The sequence below is a fragment of the Palaemon carinicauda genome, chromosome 18, assembly GCF_036898095.1.
Source record: "Palaemon carinicauda isolate YSFRI2023 chromosome 18, ASM3689809v2, whole genome shotgun sequence".
NCBI lineage: Eukaryota > Metazoa > Arthropoda > Malacostraca > Decapoda > Palaemonidae > Palaemon > Palaemon carinicauda.
In genome coordinates this window covers 60,797,009-60,813,437 of record NC_090742.1, presented here as the reverse complement: position 1 = coordinate 60,813,437, position 16,429 = coordinate 60,797,009, and the positions used below count along the sequence as shown (strand labels likewise).

The 16,429-nt window shown below is 34.0% G+C and overlaps 1 protein-coding gene across 2 annotated transcripts in view; it reads left to right on the top strand.

Moving 5' to 3' along the window:
• The window catches only part of LOC137657083 (troponin C, isotype gamma-like), a 35,614-nt gene extending 25,256 nt beyond the window's left edge, over nt 1-10,358 (top strand). The window contains exons 1-6 of one of the 2 annotated variants that reach the window (XM_068391447.1): nt 1-128; nt 1,899-1,923; nt 7,152-7,295; nt 7,807-7,926; nt 8,849-8,980; nt 10,117-10,358. The exon at nt 1-128 is cut by the window's left edge and continues 29 nt beyond it. In XM_068391447.1, the coding sequence (XP_068247548.1) occupies nt 1,902-1,923; nt 7,152-7,295; nt 7,807-7,926; nt 8,849-8,980; nt 10,117-10,145 (447 nt within the window). In that variant the 5' untranslated portion in view covers nt 1-128; nt 1,899-1,901 and the 3' untranslated portion in view covers nt 10,146-10,358. The remainder of the gene's footprint in view (nt 129-1,898; nt 1,924-7,151; nt 7,296-7,806; nt 7,927-8,848; nt 8,981-10,116) is intronic. The other variant, XM_068391448.1, reaches the window with a different exon arrangement.
• Nucleotides 10,359-16,429: the final 6,071 nt, after the last annotated feature.

Genomic DNA, 16,429 nt, shown 5'->3' with positions numbered 1-16,429 from the left:
GGGTCCTATCTCAGTTGGAGCTCATGCAGGGCTGAGATCGGGAGCGAGAGAAACAGTCACTTGCGGATTTGCCAACGGACGTCCAAGTCTCTCATTCAGAAGAAAAGACAAAGACCACATAAATACCAGTATGTTTTAAATTGTTTTTTTTTTATGTGTCTTAGTGTTGTGTTTCTGCAGTTACTTTGATTTCCTTTGCCAGTGACCTAATATTTCAGGCTCCAATAGTATTCTGTGAGCAGTTGAATATAAATGCTTAGCTCTCTTAATGGCATAGTGGTATAACAGCGCCCATCTAGCAATTTTACTGTCTATTTACTGGTGTCCAATTTAATTTTCTGTGAAGCTTTTGGATTCCCAATGAGATGGGTTAGAGTCGGGTTTAAGTCTTGAAGAAGTGGACATTTTGCATTTATCATACAATGCCTCTGTTCTGGAATCTCCTGGAAGAGTGGTTTGGAAATTGAACACGTTCGTATACTGCTTATTTTGGGTTTAAATCCAACCCTCCACTGAAGCCGAGTGAACTACTTCTCGGGCGGGTCCATATTAATCATCTAACGAAACATTTTAATTATAACTTATACAATTCCTTGATTGTAGCATCTTCCAAATCATATGATCTTGTGAAATGTAATGTCTTTAGTTTCTTCTTAAATTCAATTGCTCCCTTTAGATCCTTCATTTCAGTTGGCAGTTTATTATAATGTTTAGGCGCACAGTAGCTAAAAGCCCTTTCACCAAATTTACTATTTGTCACTCATGTGTCTTATGGTAACATTTGTTTCTAGTTCTAGTTTGATCAGGCATTCTTTTAGATATTTTGGTTCAGTATCTTAAACGTTAGTAAGAGTAGCTTGTATTCAGTTCTCGCCTTTACCGGCAGCCAGTGTAATTTAATTAGTGCAGGGGTAATTCGATCCATATTGTGTACTGCCTTGGTGTATATATACACACACACATACACACACCTTATTCCCCTTAAAGGGTATTGATACCAGAAGCTTTCAGCCTTCTGGTATCTCAACGAGCTAGTAGGAGTGAGGTTGCTGGTACCCATTTTACAGCTGGGGTGACTTGTGAGCGATAGTCTGGGATCGAACGCGATCCTAGAGATTCACAGCATTGAATATATACCGTGCATACACACATATATAGGTATACTGTATATATAAAGGTTAGACATGAATAAATTAAAGCAAGAAAGGTAGTGGAGTATAAGTTATAGATTGGTAGGAGATTGATATTGTCTACGGAAGCCATTGTTTTAATGTAGGTATAGACTTCTAAGCGAGCTGTTCTTTATATGTGTAGTGTTGAATTTAAATGAAAAAAGAAAAGGGGATCTTTTGAAAAGAATTACGGGTGAGAGGTGAAAGAAATGAGTACCATTCTTAAGTATAAGAAGGTAGGATTAGAGGTTGAAGATTTTTGTAGGGGACATTCATCACAACTCATCAGTTTAAGTATGAATGGGATAGTGGTTATTGCGTTAATTTTCTCTGATGCCACCCCCATTTGTGGGATGACATGTCAACCATGTAATCTTTCGACAGCTAATTTTTTTTCTGTACAAAATAGTTTTCATAATCTAATTCAGAGATGAATTATTTTATCAACATGATTTCATACATAATCAATTTCTTTTTTTGCCTCTCATTTTATTATTATTATTATTATTATTATTATTATTATTACTTGGTAAGCTACAACCCTAGTTGGAAAAGCAGGATGCTAAATGCCAGCGGCTCCAACAGGGAAAATAGCCCAGTAAGGAAAAAAACTATTTTAGGAAGAGTAACATTAAAATAAATACCTCCTATATAAACTGTAAAAACCTCAACAAAACAAGAGAAACCCCATTTTTACATATCTAATAAATATATTACTCATTTCAGGTCATGGATGGTGAACAGACAGCGAGTGAGTATATGTTTCTCCAGCTTATTTTCGCGTGTGTTTTTATCAGTGTTGTGAAAGGGGGTTGATTTATTGAGCCAGTCCATCCTAATATAGACGAAGAACGATGGTTGGTTGCCAAGGCCTTGTTTATAGAATGTTGGCGGATAGAAACTTTAGCGTTTGTCATCAAGAGAAGAATAAGAGTTTTTGCTGTGTGACTCGTCAAAACAGTCGAGATTTGGAGCTTTTGTTTTATACTTTTAACTTCATAAAAGAGACAACGAGAAGATGAAACCTTATTTGCTGCATAAGCTCCTAATAATTTAATGATTTATCTCTAAGTTTAGGTTTGTTATATAAAGCATGACCAAGAATTTCATGCTAAAACTGCCTGATTGTCGTATGGGACATTTCAAGGAGCCAAATTTGGATGAGAGCACATATATAGTCCATTTCTTTTAGCGATGCATATTTGCACTGACTCCCAGCGGTGCCCCTTTAGCTCGGAAAAGCTTCCTGATCGCTGATTGGTTAGAATTATCTTGTCCAACCAATCAGCGATCAGGAAACTTTTCCGAGCTAAAAGGACACCGCTGCGAGTTGGTGCAAATATGCATCGCTAAAAGAAATAGACTATAGTTATAAGTTGTATATTATTTTTCCCAGAATCTCTTAGATTTTTCCCCCTTGGAAACGTAGCAGGAATGAGTGGTTTCCTCTGGAATTAGTATTTGTAGAATTATGTTGTAATAATTAGCAATAATTTCTAGTAATTATTATTAGCTTAAATAGTTATCACCATCTATATCAGCTTCAGAAGATCATTTTTCTGATACAATATATTAATGTTTGTGCATGAAATTATTTTAAGTAGCAGAATGTTAGTAATTAGATGGGTATTACAGTATTTTGATAGAGTAATATTAGTCATGTTGAATTTAGTGAAATGTCCAGTGTAGTTTTTAAGTAGATACAACATTGGCGAAGACCTCTGATCAACGACTGTCCTCCAAAATCAATTTCTGGGTAAGAGTCCGTGCAGGCACAAACTTGGCTTGTTTAATCTGAAAAGAAACAATTTTATACATATGTTTAATTTATTTTTTTTAGCTAAAATTAACAGAATCAAAATCGGGCATTAAATTATCATCAGTTTTAATTCTGTTAAGGCGTTTTTTTTTTATATACGTCTAAAGTTAGTTAAATTTTCGTTCAATGTCCTTTATATATATATATATATATATATATATATATATATATATATATATATATATATATATTGTATGTATATATATGTATATTATATATATATATATATATATATATATATATATATATATATATATATATATATTTATATATATATATTTTATATATATATGTATATATATATATATTGTATATATATATATATATATATATTGTATATATATATACATATATATATATATATATATATATATATATATATATATATATATATATATATATACATCTTATATATATCTTATATTTCTTTAATAGTCATGGTGAAGATTTTAAGTTTTTATCTTTTAAGAAGGATTTTAAGCTAATTTTTAACTTTTATCACTTTTAAAAACTTCAAAATATGACAACTTAAGATGCTTAAATTTAGCAAAAAGCATTATTGGAAACACGTCGGATAACCAGAGGTCTTCCAAAGAATTTGAAAAGCATGGATATCTAAACGGATCGTGCAACTTATTTCAGCTGTACTACCACGGGGTTACCCAACGCAATGCTCCCGCTGGAGTATGAAGCCCCCGGGGTGAGGGCTGGAATGCTCAAAAGGGTCGCTTTTGTGAGCTATTTAGGGACTGCGCACGCCTCGATAAGTTGAAGATTAAAATCTAGTTGTTTGAATCTACAATAGATTAATATTATCATTACTATAGTCCATTTCTTTTAGCGATGCATATTTGCACCGACTCGCAGCGGTCAGCGATCCGGAAACTTTTCCGAGCTAAAAGGGCACCGCTGCGAGTCTGTGCAAATATGCATCGCTAAAAGAAATGCACTATAGTCAAGCTGCAACACCAGTTGAAAAAAAGGGGAGAATGCTACTAGCCCAAGTGCCTCAGTACGGAAAACAGCTCAGTACGGAAAAGATATCGAGAAGTAGGGAATAAAATTCTAATAATCTATAAAATTACATTTAAGATTAATAAGAAATTGAAATAAGTAGATGCCTGATTTTAAACTGGGGTTCTAGTGCCACTTACAAAATTCTTTGCTGGCATACGGATACCGGGATACAATTCCTGTTTAGTTCATTGCAGGGTGAACTACTCAAATGAGGTGTTTATGACATGTTTTTTTATTTTTTCAAGTTAACGTTAATTTTGATAATTAGAAAAAGTCGAGAGGGTCAATTTAGTAATAATGTTCGTGTTATCATTCGCTCAGTAGTCTACGCTTGTTTAAAAACCCTGGCTATATATACAGTATACTTTGGAGTCGTATTCCTGCTCATAGTCGTAATATTCTTAGCCATTTACAATTCAGTATTGGTGAACGAACTAAAGGTTCCAATATGTGAATCTAGATCATAAGCTGCTGCTGTACGGAAACAACTAATACTCGCGTTCAGGGCTGCAACAGCAGACGAAATAATTTTCATCTTGGTAATATTCTTCCCAACATGCAATACATTAAGATGTAATGTGATCTTTTGATTATTAAAACATACAGCGAAATGGGTCGTATCAGTAAGTGTCTGTTAACAGAAAAGGATTTTCCCCTAGTTTGTAGAAGTTAGCGAATAGAACTAATGGGATCCCAATCTATTAATGGTCATTGAAGAGCATCCTTCTTTAGGAATTATAATGCCGAAATCATCACTGGCTAATATGAAGAAGTCGCCTGTCGCCAAGAAAAAATGACCACCCTTCCTTTGCGCATGAATTAAAATAGACCCTCCTGAGCCCTGTCAGAAGCGCTTTGAATGTGATATATCTTCCTGATGAGCCAAAGCACGTCTCCTCTCAGCCTTAACATTATTTGCTAAGACCCTTCTTCATAACCAGTGAAGAGACGGTTGTTCTAAATTTAACCGGTCGCCCGTCAGAATGCCGTCAAATAGGTCAGTCGCCTCATGACAAATTGCTAGCTTGGGATTCCGTATGCGATGGAACGATGATTCATTGTTGGAGAATGTTTATGTAATTGAGAATTCTTTCATTTATATCTTAGATCGCAGGGAATATAATCGTCCTATTATAATCTATTGAATTTTAAAGGAAATAATGTACTGTAATTAGTTGTCTTTCGAAATTTCTTAATAAGTGTGGTTGCATTCGTAAACTACATAGATTTTAATCTCATTTATATGATCTTGGAAAATAGAAAATAAATAATTGCCTTCTCTAATTCTGAAAAAAATTAGCAGTAAAAAAATAAATTATTATTAGTATTACTAGCTAAGCTACAACCCCAGTTGGAGAACCAGGATGTTATAAGCCCAAGGGCTCCTACAAGGAAAAATAGTCCAGAAAATTTTGATAACCCCCAAAAATATAACGTACAAAAACACACACTGGTGATATATGATCCGATATTCATAGCCCCCTTCTTCGTCATATGAGAGCGCGCAGTCCCTAATACAGCCATTGATCCTGAAGCCCAGGAGTAGCCACAGCAGATGTTAATAGTTGTGAGTATGTCATTTCTAGCGAAGGCTCTCTCTTTCTTGGCTATTTATAGCGAGTGACTCCAACGCCAAATCTGACGGTGGCGGGATGTCGCCAAGGCTTATTATTAACCTTTTTTTATGATTTCTCGATATTTTTCCCATGTGTCTTTATTTCTTTAATTTTATATGATTGAATGTTATTTATTTTGCCTTTTGGAGATTTTATTCTTATTTGACATAATAATTTGTTTTCTTAATTTCCATTATTCAATCTGATTTACTTTTTGAAGTGGCATTAAGGTTATTTTCAATATTATGTTTATTTCAGTAAGCATGATTTGGTTGAGCAATTTATTTTCGATGACTGTGTATTATAATGCCCTAAATATCTTTAGTTATGTTTTCATTAATTTATTGATATATAAGCCAGCTCTCTCTCTCTCTCTCTCTCTCTCTCTCTCTCTCTCTCTCTCTCTCTCTCTCTCTCTCTCTCTCTCTCTCTGTTGTATATATATATATATATATATATATGTATATATGTACATATATATATATATGTATATATATAATATATATGTGTATAAATATATATATATATATTACATATATATTATATATATTTTATATATATATATATATATATATATATATATATATATATATATGTGTGTACTTCTTTGTTAACACCAAAAATCCACTGTTATCTATCACTGGCAATCACAGCTAATATAATTATCTAACCGTATTTATCCTATTACGACATATAACTGCAACACGATAGTTCTATCTGTCACCTGTAATATCTCATAAATCCGCATAACATTGCAACAACATCAACAACCACAACCTACATAGAAGTCTGGTTTCCTTTACCTTGGGGAGGGTGGGAGAAAGGGAATGGTCTTCTCTATAAATATTCATTTAGGGGGGAGGTGGGAAGAGGAGTATAGGTTGGCCAAGGGGACCAGCCCCCTTTCCACAGCCTCATGAAGTCAGGTTATATGAGGGGAAGTCTAGCCATTCAACTTCAAAGCAGATGACCCCCTCTCTCTCTCTCTCTCTCTCTCTCTCTCTCTCTCTCTCTCTCTCTCTCTCTCTCTCTCTCTCTCTCTCTCTCTCTCTCTCTCTCTCTCTTTCCTGTTTCAGTGGTGTGTCTCATGACAAACCGGTATTTTATATATATATATAAATATATATATATATATATATATATATATATATATATATATATTATATATAATATATGTATAAATATACATATATATTATACATTTACGTATATTTATATATATACACGTATATTTATATATATATATATATATATATATATATATATACATACATATATATATATATATGTAATGTATGTATGTATGTATGTATGTATGTGTATGTATGTATGTATATGTATACACACACACACACATATATATATATATATATATATATATATATATATATATATATATATATATATATATATATATAACCGAATATAAAAAAAGGGAAAAGAACTGAAAGGAACTTTAGTCACACACACGCAAAAAAAAAAAGAACCAGCCAATCAATTAACCCTGCATTTGCTCTTTCGCATAAGCCATGCGCAAGGTTTTCCAGATGTTCGACCAGGGCAAGACTGGCTTCGTGGAATGCAGCAAGTTCGTCAACATACTGAACACCTTGGGCCAGGCCTTCGACGAGGACGAGCTGAAGGCGAGAATCGCTGAGAATGACCCAAATAGTGAGTGATTGGAAACGTTCTTGGTGGAATTTTTGGTTAGATATCAAAAAGGGTTTCTATTGTGGTGTCCACTGTTCTATAGGTATATTTTTTCCTAGTGTTGCTGTTCTAAGTGGATGTAAGGGTATATTTACTTCTTATACTGCATTTCATAGCTTATGTATTATAGCCACGAAAGGAAAAATGAAAAGACTTGATTGGAGGTAGTGCTTTCGTCCATTAGGGACATCAACAGTCTCAACAATGAGAATACATATACAAAGACATCGTATTTATACAGGAGAAAGGGATCCAACAGCTGTCAATTTCTTAATAATTCCGGAAAAGTCAGATTTTAGATAAAAGGATAATACTGGATTAGTTTATATATTTTTGACTGCATAGAGTGTGAATACACAATTTTAACTAGTTTTTAGAGTAAAGAAATTCCTCAATCCTCTTCCGAAGATATATGTTATATTGCTTTTTCTACGTAAACAATTGTGAATGTGTCTTTCTAATTGCATTGCAGAGGAAGGAAAGGTAGACTTCGACAAGTTCTGTTCCATTGTAATGCCCTTCCTTGAGGAGGACGATGACGAGGCGATGCACGAAGAGTTGAAAGAGGCCTTCAGGCTCTACGACAAAGGAGGTAATTCAGAAATAAACTTCGTTCATTCCAGGTTGCTGAGTTTTACGACACTGTTGTTGACCTGTGCCCCTAGGATGAAGAATTCTTTCCTCTTCTCTCATTAGTAATAACATTGTAAAATAGAAGATATCTTGCACATCGCTTATATATATATATATATATATATATATATATATATATATATATATATATATATATATATATATATATATATATATATATATATATATATATACTGTACATGTGTATATATAATATATATATATATATATATATATATATATATATACATATACATATAATGTATATATATCATCAGTCATTACTAGTAAATTCCAGGACAAAGTCCTCAGATACGCCCTTCCATTCGCATCTGTTTTTACAGTCTTTGTGCTAGTCTATACCCTTAGATTTTCGTAGCTCGTCAATCCATCATCTTCTCTTACTTCAGCGCGCTTCTTTTGCATTATGAATTTTCTCCCTAAGGAAATTAGCTAGTAAAAGTGTTCACCTCTCAGTGATCCCCAAAGTATTTTAGCATGATGCTGGTCCAATTGTCATATGTATAGTTTTGTAAAATCGTGCATATTGCTTATTGGTTAGAATTAGTCTCTTGATGTTCGTTATACATTTTGTTTATGAATTATTTCCTGTATTGGTTAGATTTAGTCTCTTGATGTTCGTTATACATTTTTCATAATTCTGACCATTCTTTGCTTTCTGATCTTCCCGGACAGTATCATCCTGTTCATATTTTTTATATTAATAGCCATGTCTTCTCCATCTTAAGGCTCAATACTACATAGAATGACAGAAGTTTTATTCCAGCTGTTACCAAATTGTGGAATGATCTTCCTAATCACAAAGTTGAATTGTTAGAGCTTAGAAATCGCTAAATTCTTCTTCTCGCGCTCTCCTGCAGGCGATGGGTACATCACCACGGGTACGCTGAAGGAGATTCTCAGAGAACTGGACAACAAGCTGACGGAGGAAGACCTGGACGGCATCATTGACGAAATTGACGAGGACGGCTCCGGTACTGTGGACTTCGACGGTACGTTTCTGTTTTGACTTCACGTAGCATAGATGACTTTAGTTTCTCTTCCTCTTGTTTTGTTAAAGTTTTCATAGTTTAAATATGAAATATTTGTTTTGGTGTTGTTACTGTTCTGGAAATATTTTATTTTTCTTCATTTCCTTTCCTCACTGAGCTATTTTCCCTGTTGGGGCCCCTGGGCTTATATCATCCTGCTTTTCCAACTAGGGTTGTATCTTAGGATTTGATAATAATAATAATAGGACTTCGGTATTTCTATACCAAAGTAGATATTTAATACGTTTAACCTTTACTTTTATATAAAGTTTATATAACAAATATCTGTTTTAATGTTGTTAATGTTTTTTAAAATATTTTATTTTAATTTTTCATTACTTCTTATATCGTTTATTTATTTCCTTATTTCTTTTCCCCACTCGGCTATTTTAGTGTTTTTAGAATATTTTATTTTGATTTTTCATTACTTATATCGTTTATTTGTTTCCTTATTTCTTTTCCTCACTGGGCTATTTTTCCCTGTTGGAGCCCTTGGCCTTATAGCATCTTGCTTTTCTAACTTGGGTTGTAGCTTAGCTAGTAATAATAATAATAATAATGATAATAATAATAATAATACATTTTTATGTGTTAATCATTTTATATTCATTATATTATCCACTTGGTTAGAATTCGAAGTAACTTTCGGGTAACTTAGTTTTTCAGATTCGTTTTTGTAGTTTTTTCCTTATTGAATTTTCTTGTTTACTTTCAGTTTGTTATTTAGCTTATTTTGATATATATTTTTATATTTTGTATTCTTGCGGCAGACTTTTTTTTTCTTTTTTTTTTCTTCTTAGCTTCATTATAAGAACATATTTTATTTATTATGCAATTCGTTTAATCTGTTTAACCTAATTTTTTAATTCACTCAGATTATTTTCAGTTTTTTATTATTATTAAACTTATTTTTTTTTTATTTCTTTCTATTTTAACATTTTTTCTTAATTGCAGTTTCTTTTTTATTTTTTTCATATGTGCAATATTTTTTTTTCATTTTCTATTTTAGAATTTTTTCTTTAATGTAATTTCTTTTTTATCTTTTTTTTTCATATGTGCAATAGCTCCTTATAAAGATTCAGTTTATTTCATTACAGAATTCATGGAGATGATGACTGGCGAGTAAATGCGAAGACACTTATCCGAATGCAAAGAGCCTTCTTCCAGGTTCTCCGGCTGGGTAATTTGTCCTTTGCATCGGCTCTCCTTCTCAGTCAGCGCACATCTCTTCTTTTTCTTCTCTCGACTTAATTTTTCCCTTCCGTTCTATTTAAAGTAACACATTGATTGTGGCTGTTGTTGTACAAGAATTTCTCTAAATAAAGTTTATATTTCTGAATGAGTTTCAATGAATTTTCTTTTGGGGGAGGTAAGCATTAGAAGTTGTGGTGGTGGTGGTTGTAGTGGTTGTAGTTATAGTATTGGTAGACCCAATGGTTGTTGAAGTGGTAGCATAAAATGTGGTGGTGGTACTATTAGTAATAGTAGTAGTAGTAGTCTAGTATTTGAGGCTTTGGCAGTATTAGTGATAATAATGGTCATGGTAATATTGATAGTTAATGTTGGTGGTGTTAGGGTGGCCATTTCCATGGTCCCCCCCCCAAAAAAAAAAGGACATTTTTTTTCTTTTTCTTTTTTTACAACAATTTTTAACCTAAATTAAACATGATAATTGAAGTTGAAATATAAAATGTATAATATATATATATATATATATATATATATATATATATATATATATATATATATATATATATATATATATATATATATATATATATATATATATATATTATACACCCAAAAGCAGGACAAATTGGAGTCCTTGAGGTGAAGCAGGACTGAGGACAGATTGTTCAAAAACTGGAGTGTCCTTCGTAAAAGGTCCTAGGACGACTGGTCACTCTAGGTGTTAGACTTCGGCTTTTGATTAAAAAAGAAACACGTAATTTTCTTAATTTTTTTGAATGAAGCTTTGTATTTATTTTGAAAAGGCAAAACGACAAAGCCACCGTTGAATACCGTGTTTTTTCCAATCAACGTATGCAAAGGCAATCTAATACTGTATATCCTTATCATTGTTGCTCTCTGGTGCAAGGAAAAATTAGTCTAGTTATGTTGATTACTATAAATCTGATATAAATAATAGTCAAAGAATTTCATTCTAGGTAGATTTGATCATAACTGTTTAAGATTCAACGCGTAATTTTTATCAGTTTGGATGCTCTAGGAAATGACTTCTTAAAAAGGAAGTAAATATAAAATCCGATGTTATACAAGTGTCTCAAGAAGGCTACTATTGTGAAAATCGAACTTCTGCTACCTGTGGTAAATTCAGCTACTGCAGCTTCATTATCCATGATCACTAGAGATTGGGGTTGGTTGGGGAGGCAGCCATTACCTGGCCCTCCCTGGTCCTAGATTGATGGAGATTTGGCTTGAAGGCTGATCATATATGTACATTGTTAGTTTCTAGGACATTGTCCTGTCCATTACCTCTGCCATTCATGGGCTGCTTCTTCTTTAGATAGCCAAAATACAAATCTCTCAAATTTGAAGCTATTTGAGACACTGAATGGCCTTCGTGACCTTGCACCGGGCTGTATATAAATTCATTAAAAAAATCGTAACTCTTACAGTCATATAGCCCAAATATGTCTAGGAAGTTTAAAAACAGGGGAGTCATATAGCCCAAATATGTCTAGGAAGTTTAAAAACAGGGGAGTCATATAGCCCAAATATGTCTAGGAAGTTTAAAAACAGGGGTGTCATATAGCCCAAATATGTCTAGGAAGTTTAAAAACAGGGGACATTAAATTTAGACAATAATAAGACGAGACTACGAAAAGGACGTTAACAATTATTTATGTACAACTGAAGGATTTGAAGCAGACCTAGGTATTTTGGGAAGTTTTTAATGTTTTTTTATGTCGAAAGGAACACATTTTTGGTGTATGTATGATAATACTAATAAATTGAAATCAGTAAGCATTTAATTTGTGCTAGAGCGTAAAGTATGTTAGATTAGTTCTGATATGGTACCTGAAAAAAGGAGTTGGTCTGATATGTGTGCAAAGGATATAATTGATACAGAGATGTTTAGTTCATAATACTGTATGGTAGGAAAATGAAAGCAAGCTAATAAAAGAGGAATGAAAAAAAGTAAAATGGTGGAGACATTTTATATATATATATATATATATATATATATATATATATATATATACATATATATATATATATATATATATATATATATATGTATATATATATATATATATATATATATATATATACATATATATATATACATATATATATATATATATATATATATATATATATATATATATATATATATATATACATATATATATATATATATACATATATATATATATATATATATATATATATACATATATATATATATATATATACATATATATATATATATATATATATACATATATATATATATATATATATATATATATATATATATATATATATATATATATATATATATATATATATATATATATATATATATATATATATATATATATATATATATATATATATATATATATATATATATATATACATATATATATATATATATATATACATATATATATATATATATATATATATATATATATATATATATATATATATATATATAGCGTTTATATTAAAGTAAAATATAGCTACACATAAACAAACTATTTGAATACTCTACCGAATAGGGTACGGTAATTATTCGTCATAAACAGTGTTGCCAGATGGGTTAGTCTAAAAATCCCCAAAACTCATGATAAAAAAAAAATCCTCAAAATAACCCCAAAATCCCAATTTCTTCAATTATATCTTCTGATCCTGTAGGCTTTACTAACATAGAAATTATTCCCTAATCTTCATATAAGTGCAAGTAAACTAAATGCAACAACATAAATGTTTACTCATCTTTGTACCGAATATCCCCATCAGACACCCCAAGTCTAGGGATAAATCCCCATTTCTGGCAACATTGGCAAAGACAATGCCTTTGCCCTCCATGGAGTTTCTGGTATTTAATACTTTTTATCTACCAACCAATTACCAAGTGTCACCCGGTAAAGTTTGGTTACAAAGTTTGAAGTTTGAACAACACGAGCCACTCAAACAAGAAACTTAATCTGTAAATAAGCTTTTGTTTCTTGCCATGATTCTGCATGAGGTAAGATGTATCTGTGGCGAGAACAATGGTTTTGTTATAAATACCGACCGAGCAGCCATACATGGTTTTATTATAGATACGGACCGAGCAACCAAACAGGGTTTTATTATAGATATGAGCAACCAAACGTTGGTTTTATTATAGATTTGGACCGAGCAACCAAACATAGTTTTATTATAAATACGGACCGAGCAAATCAAACTTGGTTTTATTATAGATGCGGACAGAACAACCAAACATGGTTTTTTTTATAAATACGGACCGAACAAACCAAACTTGGTTGTATTATAGATACGGACCGAGCAACCAAACATGGTTTTATTATAGATACGGACCGAGCAACCAAACATGGTTTTCATTATAGATACGGACCGAGCAACCAAACATGGTTTTATTATAGATATTGTGGCGAAATTTCACCGGTTTATACAAAATAGCCCGTTAGACTGGGCTGAATCACAAGGTCTGAGGGACAAACTTCACAAAACCCTCGGGGAAGTAATTAGAATATGGTTATATTTTAACAAATTTTATTACAAAAATAATAATCTAATACGAAAGAAACATGAAAAATTAACCTTTACTTGACATACAAGAACATGTGACCGAAAAAAAACTATGTCCACTTCGGACTCAAGATATTAACAAAATTAATTGAACATTTATAAAGTTATCTCGATAAACCTCTTACCGAGACCTTTAGAGTTACTTAACACAATAACACTGATCCCCTGGCACAAGGATCGACAAAATATTTATAGATACAAACTTTACAACAACTCTATCAAGACCTACACGGAAACCGACCTGGGTACACTAGGCGTGGGGAGAGAGAACAATTAGATAGGACTTACTGTCATTGGGGACGTCGGATCAAAGAGGGCAAGCAAGCCTTGCAACTTCCGACGTCACTTTTTTGGCGCGATTTGTCCTGAACCTAAATTTCTAGATTGGATTTTTTTATCATGTTACAATAGAATGACGTTATTTTTCCTAATTTTAAGTTACTAGTAATTGATTTCATTAGTCTCAGCGCCTTCCCTACCAGGCGGTTTCTCTTTTTGGTCTAAACATTCTCGTCTTGAACGACATTCATTCGCCCGCGAGTCCTCTCCTTTCCCTCCAATTTGACGTAGTCGTAGGCGGAGTCAAATGGCGGGAATTTCGATTGATCAGGTCGAAATTCCCGACATCCTCCACGCCCCAAAATAAGGAGCGATGAAACGTCGGTCAATTGGATGGAGCTAGACTCGGGGTGGGGGAGTGACTTACTCCGAGACTCTGTTAGGCTCGCTGCGTAGCGCTCCGCAACGACTCGAACAGAGTACGCACAATATACAACAGCAATGTTACCCCGGGGTAATAAACACAATCAATAATATACATAGTCATACAACAGTTCAAATTAGGCAATGGGCCTAGCAATTCTAATGCACTCGTGTATAATACACATAAGGAACAGCAGAAATCAGTGATAATGTACACACACATTTTACAGAATTCAAATGGCAAGCAATTAGGCAATGGGCCTAAAACAAACAGAAAATGGCAATGGAAATGCACACAATTCAAATGCAAAGGCAATTAGGCAATGAGCCTAAAATAATCAGAAATGGCAGAAATGCATACATAACAATTTAAGTGCAAAGGCAGTTAGGCAATGGGCCTAAGACAATTCAGAAAATGGCAGAAATGCATACATAACTATTCAAGTGCAAAGGCAATTAGGCAATGGGCCTAAGACAATTCAGAAAATGGCAGAAATGCATACATAACTATTCAAGTGCAAAGGCAATTAGGCAATGGGCCTAAGACAATTCAGAAAATGGCAGAAATGCATACATAACAATTCAAGTGCAAAGGCAATTAGGCAATGGGCCTAAGACAATCCAGCAAATGGCAGAAATGCATACATAACAATTCAAGTTCAAAGGCAATTAGGCAATGGGCCTAAGACAATCAGAAAATGGCAGAAATGCATACATAACAATTCAAGTGCAAAGGCAATTAGGCAATGGGCCTAAGACAATCCAGCAAATGGCAGAAATGCATACATAACAATTCAAGTGCAAAGGCAATTAGGCAATGGGCCTAAGACAATCCAGCAAATGGCAGAAATGCATACATTACAATTCAAATGCAAAGGCAATTAGGCAATGGGCCTAAGACAATCAGAAAATGGCAGAAATGCATACATAACAATTCAAATTCAGTCTGTCTCAACTCACAATAATCGAGACTTCTATAGCGCTGCTACATGCAGGCTGTTACTTAATGGAGTACAAGAGGGAGGGGTTGGTTCTGTGCAACGCTCGGTCTGTACGCACGAGAGACCATCCCGTCCCCGTTCTCCACCCCCTACGCACTTCCAACCTCCGCAGATTCACGCACACCTCACAAACTCCACCCTCCCTACCTTCCAGATAGGACACGCCCCTTTTCCACTCATTGTTTACAGCTACGTTTATATCCCGTCACCTTTCAGCAGACAGTCCATTAGTTCTCGCTGTTTCGCGGCAGCCCTTCTCAATGGGCGTGCAGAACGTCTTTGTGCGTTCGTCTGCTCTGATTCTGTTTCATTTTCATTTTCATTTTCACTTCTTTCACTAACTGCATAGTTCTCACCTTTCTCGTCGTTGTCGTCCATTCCTGTGGCTGGTTGTTGAGTTGTCGTAGCTGTTGCCATACCCTGGTCTTCCCCAGACGTCTCCGCTATCCCTGGCATTCCGGCTGTCGAACTGTACGCGCCCTCTTCTCCGTCATCGCCGTCGTCGTCGTCTTCTCCTCCATCGTCATCCTCAGAGGGGGCTATTTCTAGGGGAACCAGGTGGCTGACAGCTCGCAGCGATTCGACACCCTCAAACAACACTTTCGCCGAACGCTCGACTCCGTCGTCGTCAGGATACGTCTCCACGACACGTCCCAGAGGCCAAGTCGCTCTTTTCTTATTCTCCTGCTTAACTAGCACGATGTCTCCGGGGTGCAGCTTGGAGGGTTCCCCGGGCCGACAGTCGTGCCGGGCTCTCAAGGCACTCAAGTATTCTCTTCTCCATCGTTCTCTGAATGTTCTTAATGAATCTGTCAATCTTATGTAACGATCACGTAGCTTCCGAGAGGTGAAGGTTGCGTTGAGATGGTCGTCCGGTAAGATTGGTGCCATGAGGTGGACTTGGTGTCCTCTTATCAAA